Source organism: Venturia canescens, chromosome 10 (genome assembly GCF_019457755.1).
Source record: "Venturia canescens isolate UGA chromosome 10, ASM1945775v1, whole genome shotgun sequence".
In the NCBI taxonomy this organism is placed as follows: Eukaryota; Metazoa; Arthropoda; class Insecta; order Hymenoptera; family Ichneumonidae; genus Venturia; species Venturia canescens.
In genome coordinates this window covers 8,268,839-8,283,787 of record NC_057430.1, presented here as the reverse complement: position 1 = coordinate 8,283,787, position 14,949 = coordinate 8,268,839, and the positions used below count along the sequence as shown (strand labels likewise).

Below are 14,949 nucleotides of genomic sequence, written 5' to 3'. Positions count from 1 at the left end.
TGTAGAGAGTTTGAGTTCGTGAAAGGAATACCTGCTCCTAACAGCTCTACTCTCAAATTTGAAAATCAGTGTGCCTCCTCTTTTGTCATTAAACTTCTGCGTTATCCGCCTAGAAATGTTAAAGAGTAGAGATGTGATTCATACATAAAATAAAAATCTTCGGAGTGGAAATGTTATCGAGTAGATTTGTAAGAGTCGAGTTGTGTTGCAGCAAGTCAACAATTCTACTCTCGGTAATGTATTCAATAACAGTTCTCCACTAAATTGATGCTCAAAGAACGGAGATGTTATCGTGTAGCTACTAGTTAACAACTCTATCGATGTTCATTCTCGATAACAAGTCCGCTCCTTAAAAACTGCGGATCTGATTAGAGAACGTCCACCCTCTTTAGCATATCTACTCCGGTGTGATATTTATACCCGAAATTTTTTTTTCTCACATGAATAGCATTTACAGATGAGCATCTCATGAGTAAAACCCTCAATATTAAGAAATCGTTATCTCCTGTCTAAAAGTAGGGAGCACAGCCACTTCATACTCCAAAATAAATGCGCTTTTTGGAACGGTTGCAAAGTGGACTATTTTTCCCTTAAAGCATGGACCCTTGTCTGTAAAACTCTGCAAGGATTTTTTTCAGAACTCAAAATTAAATTTTTTACGAGAGATTTAACCGAAAAAGTGCTTTTTACGCGCACCGTCAACTTTGAGCACGTTTTTGAACGATGAAAAAAGATTTTTTTGGAAATCCGACTTTGCAGCCTTAAAGTTGGATCAATTCACTGGAAAAAGTGACTAAACCTTTTATTCCGAAAAGCGCATAGTTATCGAGATATTCGATGTCAAAAATGACCTGGGGTCAAAGTGACCCCATGTGCACGAAATGTCTCGCTGTGAAGGTGTGCACACTAAGGGTTAATCTCTACTCATGATGATTTATTTCAGAACACGTATCTCATCATGAGTAGAGATATTAAAGATCATGGATTATACATGAGTCGACGTAGAGATGTTATGAATTTCGGAGTAAAGATTTTAAGAGCAGAGTACTTTTTGAGTAGAGACATAAAGAGGACGGTTGTTATTTTGCCATTCTCGATAACAACTCCGCTCTGATAACTGTGGATCTGCGTAGAGAGCGTCTACCCTCCTTAATATATCTATTCCGGTGTAAATGATTTTCTTAAGAAAGTCTTGAAATTTACACAAAGTTTAAATGGGTAGTCGACTGACACGCATGTCAAATTTTAAAGGGTTCGTCTTATTGGTTATTGAGATAAACGTGTTTGAATGTGAAGAAAAATACACAGGGTTATAGGGACTATGGGAAAAAACCGTTTATCTTTCCATATAACGAATGATGAACGCTTCTCACGAATTTTATGAACAACGTACACAATAACAATGAAGTATATAATGAAGGTCTGGGAAAAAATTCGAGACGATTGTCTAACTAGTAGTGAAAATGTATTACGTTAAAGATTGAACGAAATTGGTAATGAGTACTCGTAACCTCACATTTGTTTATTTCGTCATTTTGTTTCTTCTTGGCTTAGGCCATTCTTGTCTTTTTGACTTTTTGTTAACACTTTTTGGGTTAACAAAGGCCTTTGACTTTTTATTAACACTTTTTTCTTGATACATTTCCCTTTGTGTTTACCCTTTGCGCTCTCTATTGCGATTTTTTACATAAAAAACTACAGTACTTTCGCCAGGGACGAATAAAATTTCAGGTTCAGACGGTGATGGATCCCCGATTGATTAAGGAGGGTGGATCACGAAATCAAAATAATCAGAATTTTATAAAATTTGGTGATAACATTCTTTGGCATCAAGTATACAAATACAATTTTTCCAAATTTTTTTACCACATGGTTATCGAATAATTGAGCGTTAAATCGAAGTTCTTATACACGAGATGTATGTAAACTCTGCTTATACACATGAACTTTAACGTTCAATTACTCGAGAGCTATGTGGTAGAAAAATCTTAAAAAATGTATATTGTCTTATATATTTTTAAGAATACATTTACCAAATTTTATGAAATTCTTATCATTTTGGAATTCTTAATATTTTTAACACGGTTTAGCATGGCAACATTGTATCGCAGCGATCCAGCCTCCTTAATGGCTTGTAATTTCATTCGCCAAAAATAAGTAGAAAAAATGTATTTACAATTTTGAATTAATAACTCTGACATCAATTTAGAGTGATAATATTTTAAATTAGGAAGTAAAAATCGACCCAATTTAGACACTCATAAAATACGAGCCTACAGGCATGATCTACCTTAAGGGAACTCGATGGTCTAGAGCACGAAAATTTAACCTATTTTCACGATTTTTTTTGCCATTAAAAATTTAAAAACGATGTTTCAACTTTTCGGGCTTATTACTACGTTTATTGAGCATAGAATTTTTTTTTTTAATTTTAAAAGCAATATTTATTATTATAAAAATGCCGCTGAAAATGACCCTCTCGAAAAATCGGACCCGCACGGCGTAGGTGATTTCGACACTTCTACTCATCTCAAACACAAAATTCAAGAAGATTCTTAATCAGAAAGAGTGCAGTTATGGTCGGAGCAAATCGAAAAAATTAAAAATTGAGAAAATGGCGCGCTTTTGAAAAAAAAAGTTCGTAAAATCGGGTCTTTTTTCACTAGTTTTTTAGTGTTAACAATAGGAAATTATTTAAATAAAATTATGATTCCAGTTCCCACGATGGCCATATACATATTGTGAACAATATATCCAAATTTCAAGTGATTCGGTCGAATAGTTTTTTTGTTTTCACCCCCGCCGTGCCAAAAAAAGTCGTTTCGAGATAAATGAGTTTAAAGTTTGAGATAAGGAGTGCGCGGACCGCTCTCTACCTGGTTAAGGAGGATGGCTAGCGACGATGCAATGTTGCCATGCTAAACCATGTTAAATATAGATTAAAAATTTCAAAATGATAAGAATTTAATAAAATTTGGTGAACATATTCTTTAGTGCCAAATAGCGTTTCCATATATATATAGGTATACATTCCGGGCATAAGAAATCTGCTTTAATGTGTAATTACTCGATAACTAAGCAGAAGAAAATTTTGAAAAAAATTGTGTCTTCGCACTTGATATTAAAGAGCATTATCACCAAATTTGATAATATTCTTATCATTTTGACGAATGTAGCCACCCTCCTTAATGGGCTGTAGAAGCTATAATATTGTGAATTTCCGCATGAAAATTTCACAGCATATTCTTAAGGTACTATACTTTCGAAATATCGAAAAAAAACGATTTTTTGAAATTTCTAGACCACCGGGTCCCCTAAGATTGTAGAAGCACAGTTGTTTTCGAGTAGAGACGTAAAGAGGATGGTTCTTACTCTGCCGTTCGTTCGAAGACTCTGGCGCAGTTTTAAGCGCATTATCTTGATTATTAGTCTGTGAGGATTGGATGGAGAAGATTTTGTAACGTTTTCGCTGATTTTCAGTCGCAATCCTCCGCGGTGATCCTCCGCGGCGAGTTGGCGTTGATATGTGTCTGAGAGACGAGAGAGTCTCGCGAGTAGGTCAGCTCTTTGCATTCGTTATGCCACGTCGTATTGACGTGCGTTTTTCTTTCGTGTGTGTTCGTCCACGCGAGTGTGAGTGCGTCAAAGTACATTCGAGCGAGTGAAAAGGCAAAAAACAAGTGTACAAATACTCTAACGCCGATGAATGAATGGGGAAAAGAATTTATTGTGGAAACTTGATAAATTTTGACGGATTCGATTGAGCGAGAATGGGAATTAACGAGTGGGAGGACGCTGACATTTAAAAATGAACGATTTATCGATAAAGAACGAATATGATTAAGCAATTTTATAGAATCGCGTTGATTTCGTTGCGATCAGGAGAATTCTAATCGATTCCAGCAACTTAACATTGATTTATTACTGCCAATGGTAATCGGAAAGATCGATAGCGATTTGATGAAATCTTAATGATGATCGGTTGAAAAAATGATCGTTTAACAAATGATTAAAGGAATGATGTTTTTGCTCGATCCTTCGACGATTATTCACAACAAAATGGATTCGTTATTGTTCTGCGACACGAATTCATTTGTTCTCGATGTTTTGTCCGCGGTTGCTGATTGTAATGAATCTGCCTCGTTTCCCTCTTTTCGTTAGAACGACCAGTATTGATTACGAAACGAACGATCACATGGAGGACGAACTATCCGAGCTAATAAGCGACTATCACGGGAGGATGTGCGAGTTCCCCGGAGCCTCCTCGCTCGTTCCCTCACTCCCCCGTTCTTCCGTTTTTCCTCTCCCGAACGAGGTTTTCCCTCTCGTTTCATTCTCCCGAGTCACAAACATTGCTCGTCTGCTTCACATGTCTCGGTCTCTCTCACTCGTGATTACAAAACAACGTACATCCGAGCTAGGATTCGCATCGGTGCACAGAGAATCGCCGTTTTTTTTCATACTTTTTTTCCTATTTTGCTTGCTTCTTCTTCTTCTGCTTCTTCGTTTTCGTTACGCAACCGCGAGGCTCCTCGTACCAAGAGCGCTCGTGGATTTCGCCTCCGTTGGAGCTCACCGGCCCCTGAGAGATTTCGTGGCACCCTCGACTCTTCGGACCACTTTTCCATCCTTCGTATTATTATTTTTTGCGGTAAACTCCGAAATAAATACGCGGTTTCGCGCGTTCGAGAGTTTTTGAGAGTAAGATTGAATTTTATTAAATTCTACGATACCGACCTTGACAATGGATCTACGAAGAGGGCGACGATGATCACAGCAACGACGACGCACGTTAGATAAATCGCCGATATCTCGTAGATCTCCGAGTCCGGAGGACGGTGCAGATTCCCATGGGCACCGTTCCCGACGACGCAGAAATTCGCTCCGCATCTCTTCAACTTGTTCGCCAAGTTCGTTGCGTTGCTCAAACTGTCACTTCCGAATTCACCTTCGCTCAGTACTGCAATTTCGAGAGAAAAAAAACCAACTTGACATTTTTTTATGGCTCAAAATATTTCGACACAACGCAAAATTTAAAAAACAATATTTTTTACACTAAAATTTACAATAAAATCCTTTTGGGAGTGGAATAACAAGAAACTGGGCAATCAATCTCCTCCAAATTCCCTGCTCACTTTTATTTTTATTTCGAGTCTCAACGACGGGAGCTTGAATCATTTTTTTTTAAATTCCGCTCTCGGAAGTGGCGCCCACAAAATAATTGGACAACCAATGAGTCGATTCCAAATTTCAAGAGATTTCTTAATCTTTCGTTATTTTTTGCAAAATTGTCTTTTTTTAATCCTAACATTTGTTCTTCTCATAATTTCACATAATTGAGTGCGTTTCGCGCGTTCTCATTCGTAACGAAATAACTTGAAAGATTTGGTAAATTTTTTCATCGGATAAGGAACCGTGAAGGAGCGACGCGTCGAAGATTTTGATGGATGAAAAAAAGTCGAGAGACTTTGACAAACGAGCATTCGGTCGAATTAGCTTTTGAATCGGTCGAGCGAAGGCTGAGCTCGTACCAACTGGAACGTCGTTTCGTTCTTTCGTCAGGCCAAAATAAGTTGAGAAACCGTGGAGAGCAGCGAGCACGCTGGAAATTGTGATGGAAGAGCAAGTTTTTCACAGTTTTTTTCAGGCTCTCGCGGAGAGCTTTAGCAGCAGTGGAAAATGAGGATTCGAAGAAGAGAAAATGGCAAGAACACAACGACAGCAGAGCCGCGACGTGAAAATAAAATGCAAGATTATTCGAGACGCCATAATCCAAGCTTCCAAATGAATCAGGAATCGAGATAAAAACCCATTTCCATTATAAATAATGGAGAGGAAAAAACGTTTAATGATGACGCGCACTAATTTTCAGACGCTCGGTAGATAGCCAACGCCGGCTAAGTGCACGTATACAGAGCCGCGAATAATTATCACGTGAGAGAGTGCGAACCGGAACTCGTTCTTAGTGCGATTCCTGTACCGTTGAGTTGGACTTTTAAACGCGACACGGCGGAGCGGTGAAGGATCAAAAACGTTACGTATATCGAGAGGTGGGTTAAGTCCGTTGAGGCATGCATCAAAACTGCGAGGAGAGTTGAGCGCCGGTTTACCGAGGCCCCTTTACATGGGTAATGATTTTTTTTCGAATTCTTCGACGACTCGGCGTGTTTACGCTTTTTCTTTCCTCGATTTTCTCTTTCACGAAGACACTGGAACGACGAATGTCTCGTTTATCTCGGGGACACTTCCATTAATCATTGCTTGACGTCCGTGAAACTCGAACTCTCAGTTTCATCAGTTTTTCTTTTCCATCCCGACGATTCCTGGTGGATTATTATTCTTGCCGATTTACTGAGGCACGAGGCGAAGAAATGGGCGCGATTTGGTGCTCGCCGCGCGAGGGCGACGCTTTCGAGATAATTCGATGAATCAATTCTCCCTTAATTCGTTCGCCGACATTCTCCTTCTTCTTCTCCTTCGGCCAAATTGAATTCTCTCCGGTTTCGCCAAATCCATGCTCATCGGTATCGAAAGATGTCAACGTAGTTCGATAGCTAAGTGCCGCATAAAATCAACATAAAAACAAAATGTCCACCAAATTTCAACGCGCTAGGAGAATTTAAAAACAGGTGCCACCAAAGAGTTTAAGTTTTAAATGCAAAACACGTGTATTTATCAAACTTGTTACTTAATTATAATCTGCCTCCCATAATAATGACGATAGAAATCTGAAATTTGGCACACTTATTGTTCATATTAAAGGGTACGATGCGGAATTTTTTCAGATTTTTCCGAAGATTATTTCCGTGATTTTTACCGTTACAAAGATAACCATATTTTTGATTTTTTTAGTACTTTGATCACTGTAAATCGAAGCACTTTTAACGTAGTTCGATAGCTAAGTGCAGCATAAAAAATAGGGTGCAGCCCCCTTTCTGTGTGAACATTATTCGTTGTGAAATATGTCCCAAAAATCCTTCATTATAATTATCGTTAATTATAATTAACGATAATTCGTTAATTATAATTAACGATAATTTGAAGGATTTTTGGGACATTTGGGAGCAATTATGAAATTTTAGTAAAATATCGTAAGCATATATATTTTTTACTAATAAGTATTAGTAATAAACTAATATTTTACTAAAATTTCATAATTGCTCGTGATTTTGGAATTTTTATATTTTTTCTTTTGCGTACGCCCCTGCTAGAATACATCTTCATGCCGTATGCACATATACGAGCATACAAATGCGCGAACCTTGAAATTTTCCCACTCAAATTCTTATACGATTTTTATTAGAATAATTTTTTTCTCAAAAACTAGACGGTAGATCATGTTTTTATTTTAATTTTTTTTTTAGAAGATACTCTAACACTGTGTTTTTTAAAATCCAAATCGTCAGAACCGTTCTAGAGTTATTTCGGTTCACATTTTTTGTTTGACGATTACCGTGTGTTCAGATGGGGAAACCACAGAACTTTAACTTGCAATATCTGAAAAACTAAACGGTAGAACTACTTTTTTTTCTTTTTTTTTTTAATGATTTCGTTATTTTTTTTTTTAATTTTCGTCAGAAATCGGGTTTTGGTATTGAAGAAACTTAATAAATAAGAAACAAAACGAGTTCTCGATCGAATTCCGGTCGACGTTGAACCGCTCGTCCAAAGTGACCGTTTCCCGAGTTCCCTCGCCGGCGCTAACGTTCCATCTGATTTCCAATTTCCAATCGACCGTTCTCCCGATTTGCGGATTCCGCGTACGAGGAACAATCAATCCGCGAGATCGTCCCTCGTCTCATTCCTCGCTTTAATTCCTACGCTGCTTTCAAGCGAGAATGAGACTTTTCTGCTGATGTCATCATCCGACGATTACACATGTGATTCAAAAAACATTATTTTCTCTTCCGTAGCTTCGTCAAATTTGATCAGGTGCGAGGTTGTTTCTTCCACCTCGAGCTTCTCCGTCGTCTCGGACAGTAAAATCTTCCATGCCGATTTCCGATCCACCTGCTCGAACACCGATTTACTCTTTTCCACTTTTTTCAAGAAACTCCGAGATTTTAAACCATAACAAAGCATTTTCGTACTCGGAGATAAAAAGAAGGTAAGTACAATAAAAAACGACGAATTTTTCGAAATATTTGCCACGCACAAAGGTTCAATTTTCATGAAAATTATCGATATTTCCAACCATTGAAAGTGGTCCTCGATGTCGATGGCTGCAACGGTCATTTGTATCTTTAAATTCTCTCCGTGTATGGAAAAAAAAACGTTCGAGTTTCGTTCTCCCCGTTGAGTATGTTGAAATCGTATTTCTCAATCTCTCTCTCACTCTAGTTTTCCCAGTGACGTGCAACTCTTTTATCTCCTCGGTAGAGTTTGCACAAGTGACAAAGTGTAAGTTTTTTTCCAGCATGCTCGAATGAACGTTGCACCGAACGATACATGTGGCAACTAAACACAAGAGAGAGAGAGAGAGAGAGAGCCAGGGCTGAGTGGGGGGAAAAGATACACGGAGCTGTCAAAATATTGGGTGCAAAAATATCTGAATAACAAGCTCCAACTTTTGTCTACGACGAAAGCACGTGGTTGGAAAAGTTGGTAATTGCGTTCATTTCGATGACGCGGAGGCTCGAGGTTTTCCCATTATTATCTCTCTTCGTATTTGTACTGAAATGATGAATTATTGAGGCGCGAGATTATTGAAAAGGGGAATATTTTCGACCCGATTATCGGGATTAAAACAGAGAACGAAAGATCGCTTTGAAAAAGTTGGTATTTAACGATGACGCTCAAGTTTCCAACGTTGGAGTCCAACGAAATGATCGAAAAAAACTCTCCAATAATTCCAGTAATTCTCCTATTTTGTTCCCTGCCAAATTTGCGATTCGTCGTTTTTCAAGCTGCACCAACGATTCGTGAAATAAAAAATTGGTGAATTACAAACGTTTTTTTCGATCATTTCGTTGGACTCCAACGTTGGAAACTTCAGCGTCGTTATTTAACGTTTCCATTGAAATTTCGACCTTACGGGACATTTTAGTGTGTCGGAGACGCGCCCGCATGTATTATTTATAAGCGCACACGCCCGAGTCTCGCGAGCCAGATGGGGATTCATTGGACATTAGAGGAATCGCCGAGATCGTTGAGATTATGCTAAGCAGCGACACGTGAAGATATATTTCATGACGAATCGCAGCCAGCGCTCTGTGAGAGATTCTGCTATTTTATGAGTCCCTCGCTATTCCTTCGCCTCATCATCGAGAGCACGGGAGGAAGAGAGAGATTGGAGTGGAAGATCGAGGAGGATCCGAGAAGGTAACGAACCCGAGACAGAGCACCTGTTTTGTCACGTGCGAGCACACTCGAGGCGATTCACGAGCCGCGGGATTTAATGGGCGCATAGGAACACGTTTATTTTGTCATTTTCACTCGATCATAATCGTTCGAAATGAGAATCGATTGTATCGAAAAAAAAACGATTGAACTACGGAGCTCGATGAAATTCAGGGGTTTCGTGCTTTCGGCAAGTTCCTTGGAACCGAAATCTCGATGGTCCAATTTATTTCCGATCTCTTTTTTCTCTTTTTCCATCCTCTTTCGATGAGTTTATTTTCTGGTAGGATTCCCGAAAGAATAACGAGAAAAATCAACGATTTTCCACAGTTTGCGAGCCTTTTATCTAATCGGAAATTATGGAGGGGGTGCCAAATTCGGATCCGCTGTAACACGCCGATGCAGAGCTCCGCTCTGCCCGGGAGAAGGGAGCATGGTGCACAGCTTGGTACGAAAAGCGACCGTCGCGAGTTTATTCCGGTTAAATCTCGATCGAGCGTTCGCCCGAGGCGTTCTTTCTCGCCTGGTCAGTGTACGAACTCTCTTGACCATCGATTTACGACAAGCGTGTATTTACGTTTTCAGATGCAAAAAACAGCACGTTTATTTTGCAGGGGATAAAGTACTCGACCCGAAGAACCGTCGCATGAGGACGCGTAGAAATGGTTGAAACGAAAGAAAAACTTGAGCGTCCCAAAATCGATATTAAAAAAATCGGTTTTCCAGCTTCTCCATCAATATTCTTTTGCCGTTTTCGTGTCGAAATTCAGTCCTAAAAATTGCTGACTTCGGTCAGCGAAAAGATCGAAATTTTCGTAGGGGAAATGATTTTGTAACGAGAGCGTGACGACGATGAGAAATTACGAGAAGAAACGAACGGAAAGGAGAGGATTTGGTCGAACAGTTGGAGGAAGGGGAAGGGTCCGCTGTTGGATCAGACGGGGTCGGAGGAAGCGCCGAGACGTTCCACTCGCGGGCTCCGCGAGACACTGACTCGCTCCACTTGAGCCACGAGACGAGGGAGTGTTGGTTATTTGTTTTTTCTCCTCGTTTTCCTCTTCCCTTCTCCGAGGCTTCCGGGATCGTATGAATTTATGATTTAGCGAGAGTCATTCGATAATGGAAATGTCTGCTCGTGTATCTCGTAATGCTCGAGGACGTGGTGCGCGCGGAGAAAAAAAACGAATGTACAAGGTGCGTGCGCCTCGTGTGTACCGGAATCACATTGAAACGTGAGAAGTGACGGGGACGAGGAAATTGTTAACGGTATTTTAATACAACTTCTACGGCAGCGAATGATAATCGTTGTGGAGGTTGAAAAAATGTGGAGAGAAAAAAGGAAGAAAGAAAAAACACTAAGCGAATATACGAGTTGAGCAACGACGCGATGAACTCGAATAAAAAATCAAATATTCGATCCCGTATCGTGATTTAATGGTGCGGTCAATTACTGTCGGATGAATCACGCCTGATTTTACGATTAGAATAAATTTTACTAGAATATTCATCACTCTGACGACCGTTTTTATGGAAAGTGGCAGCGGTCTTTGTTTATGTTCCGTTGGAAGCCCACGCTAGAGTTTAAGGCCGAAAGTTGACCGAATTTTATGAAAAATGGTCAACACCCGCAAATATGGAAATCGAACGTGACGGAAATGGGGAAGGATGACAAACAAACGATCGTTTTTAGTGAGGAAATCAACAGCAGATGATCTTTAAAACTGAAGATGATTCTCAAATGCGATAGTTTGAGGTTAAAAAACAAATCGAATGGCTGAATGTTCGTAAAATCCCGAAAATGGGTAATTTTTTCCGCGAGTTGGTATATTTGTGAAACAGCCGCCATTGAATGAAAAGAATTATTAAAAACGCGCTTCCAGGCCCCATAAAACTGCATCGGTCAGTAAGCTCGGACTTCTGACTGCCTGGTTCCATCAAGCAAGGTCAGATTGCACCATAAATACTCCTTAGCTGATATGACGTATTTAAGGTGTTAGGTGCTAGATTAATTCGTAAATTTTTCTGATTTTACTCCCCGAGTAGCTGGTCCTGAGCGCAGCAAAGCATTCAAAAATTCGTAAACTATAGAAAGCTTTTTGAGATAAAATTATGAAGGGAATAATTTTGCTTCAACGTCAACTAGGCCTCGGTCCGAGAGGGTCGATGGCAAACTAAAGTATTTATTTTGTTCTCAAGTTTCTACAATGTTCACAACAGCTCTGTGTCGTACCCTGGTCGATTGCACTTGACATTGCGCGTCAAAAAAATAAAACATTCAACAAATTTATTTTTTGGTAAATCGCAATAGTAGACCCGGTCTCGAACGTTTCCGATCAGGTGGCTTCTTATCAATCAAAGAATTACGATTAACGAAAAGTTTCAATTAATAGAAAAATAAAATTGTCCAACCTTCGAGTTTAACCGCTATTTAACTGTGCAACAATTAAAAATGCATCAAATTCGCGAGTGTTTATATGTACAGTCAAGTTTTCCAACACTTCCCATTGAATGAACTTCGCCTCTTTTCATCGAATAAATGACTGATGAATAATTAAAAATATTTTTATATTTCTATTGTTATTTTGATATTAATATTTATTAAAATATTTATTTTAACATTAATCTTAATTACTCCTTATCATTGAAAAAAAAAAAAACAAAATTAGTAAGCATCTGCGAAAGCTGTGACGTTGAAAGTGTTCATTCAATGGGTAAAGAGTGTTCTTCCAATCGATCAAGCGTTCGGTCTTTGGTATTTCGGAAATAACGTTTCTTTTTGCTAATTTCCAGAAAATTTATCGACAGAAAGAAAAAAAAATCGTATGCAATATTGAATTCGTCTTTGAAATGCGTTTTTTTGTGCATCCTTGGACATTTTCTTCCACTTTAATCTCAAAACAGTTCGCGCATGCCTTACGAGTTCCTTCAATGGGCAGTTGACTCTATGGCAGCTCAGCTAGAGCCTCAAAAAATACGAGTTGTGAGAATAATGAGGATAGAATATGGGAATAAAAGTATGAAAAAGTAATGAACTTACCGAGAGAGCTGATGAGATTTCCCCAAAGTTCGGCGGTTTGCCAGGCAAGGAAGAAGAAGCCGAAGAATCGAACGACGATGGCATCGGCCGGTTGGTCAGTCAGCTTGGCATAAACCCCGCCGACTTGGGTGAGGTAAGTCGCTTTGGCGGCCCACATCGGGGCGGCGCCGAGACCGAGGAGCACGCCGGCAGGTACGAGGGTGTAAAATCGTGGGTAGAATTGGGATCCGATGTAAGGAGCGTAACAGAGCATGGAGACGCAGAGGGTCCATTTGACGGTGAGTCTTTTGATGAGAAAAGTCGGTACGAAAATGCAGGACAAAACGAGAGCGGCGTAGATGGCCGAGAGTGAAACGGTGCCCAAACCGTCGTGGGCGTTGATGGACGATTGGAGATTTGCGGTCCCTTGGAACGCGGTGAACTGCACCATGAAAGCGATCGAAACGGTTCCGATGTTTTTCAGTATTCGCCATTTCTCGCCCCTCGATAAACGGAACTTCCGCGATTGCGTGTCGTCCTCGGCCAAGGGAAACTGCGGCGGCTTCGTCGGCTCCGGTGGAATCCCATCGCCACCGTCCTCTTTGTAACCCTCGTTACGGTAACCCACTCCGCTTACCGATACCGTGTACACCGCTGCGTCGTTGTCGTTCTGCGATCCCATCGTCGGATCACCGCCTCCACTTTTTCCCCCATCGTTCTGCGACGCCACCATCCTTTCGCGTGTCGACTACCTGCTCCCCGTAAAACAACACAAAATAAACATTTCGATTTACATCCCTATTTCCTCGTTTTTTGCTTCTTCATAGAGGAAGCTATGGGACGATGGACATTTTTTTAAGTAAAAAGGCGCGCTGGGCTTACGGGGTTAACTGGTGGAAATCTTGTTACAGAAGTGTGTAACGGAAGTGCTACGAAAAGTGTGAATGCACATGCGCATGTACATTTTCGTTCTCTTTCACGCTCATTGCCATGGGCTCGTGTGATTGGGCGAGGCGAACGATAATTGAGAGAGAGAGAGAGAGATTTTTTTTTTTTTGATTTGATAATATTTATTTATGCCCGAGTATAACTAAAGGGCAATTTGAAAACAACAAGATAATATTAGACTTAATTATATCATTTTTTTTTCATAACCAATAGTAATTCATACTTAAAATCTATTCCAATTTCAGTGACCATATTCGATTTTCAGTTTTTTTTTTTTTTTCTCATTTTGAAAACATAAGGTAGCTTAAGACTTAAATATATAGCATTTCAGATAACCAAAAGTAATTCAAACTTAAAATCTATTTTAACAAACGATCTGTTCAGTTATTAATTGCATTTCTCATTTTTAAACATATAGTAATTATGGAAGTAAATTTATAACATTTCTTGATAATCAATAATAATTTAAACTTAATCTATTTCAATCTAATGATCTATTCATCTGTTTATCACCGCTAAGAAGAATGAATTTTCCGCAGAATAAGCAAATGACACTTTTAGCATAAATTCAGATCTGTAACTAACATTATCATTCATTCATTCATAGCAGAGAGACACATATCAATTTGCATCTATCGAAATGCATTTGTAGTAGAAGTAGTTTGTAGTAGTGATAAGCAGAGCCGTGGATTTACTGTAAGCTAAGACCAAAAGCCATCACGTCACATAAGCATATATCAAAATATTCTGTAATATTAATATTCTGTAATATTAGCTCACAAAATCATGAAACTAAGTCTCAAAATTAGAAAGAGAGAAACCAGCTTGTTCGAATTCACGAATCTCGGTGTTTAACAAGTGTTCAAATAAACGTTTTTTAAAAACATTAAGTGACATAGCTTCTGCGATGGTGTTAGGAAGCGTGTGCCAATAATAAGCTGCACTGTTACCAAACGACTTTCGATATGTTTCTGTCCTGAACGACGGAATCTGGAAAAGAACACGAGAGCACTCCCTGAGCACACTTGAGCAATCTCTAGGGGTAAACACGAAAAGTTCTCTCAAATACACCGGAAGCATTCCACGCAGCAATTTATACACCAGAATTCCAAGGAAATAAAGTCTACGATTATTGACAGAGAGCCATGACAGTTTCAATCGATAGGGTGTTATATGAGTGCTAGGCTGAAGCCCAGAGAGAGAGAGAGAGAGAGAGAGAAAGAGAGAGAGAGAGAGAGATTGATTGATTGATTGAGATTTTATTTTGCCCTGGAAAAGATCCATGGGGCAATCATTACAAAAATCTTAAAATTATCAGTGACAATAAGTATGAAAGAGAAAAAAAGAAAACAGAGTAAGACAAAATTAAAATAAAATAACAATTAAATAAAATAGTAAAATAATAAATAGAGAGAGAGAGAGAGAGAGAGAGAGAGAGATATACGTTGGTAGAGATAGAAATACCTAATACACAGTGTAGGCCCATCATCCCCACTCTTACATTTAGGCTTGAGCCCCGACTTGGAAGTATTGTAGGAGTAAGAGAGGGAGAGTGATGCACACGCATATTTCCTTTCTCTCATTTACGCAGTGTTAGTGCGTTAGCCTGCTTTACACGAACATTGATAGAATCCCTATAGGAGCAA

General features: G+C 39.3%; 1 protein-coding gene across 1 annotated transcript in view; it reads right to left on the bottom strand.

Annotated features, from left to right (window-relative positions):
• The window catches only part of LOC122416894 (UNC93-like protein), a 71,666-nt gene that overhangs the window by 29,177 nt on the left and 27,540 nt on the right, over positions 1-14,949 (bottom strand). The window contains exons 2-3 of the mRNA XM_043430010.1: positions 12,377-13,107; positions 4,738-4,960 (exon numbers count right to left, since the gene is read on the bottom strand). Of these exons, the coding sequence (XP_043285945.1) occupies positions 4,738-4,960; positions 12,377-13,088 (935 nt within the window). The 5' untranslated portion in view covers positions 13,089-13,107. The remainder of the gene's footprint in view (positions 1-4,737; positions 4,961-12,376; positions 13,108-14,949) is intronic.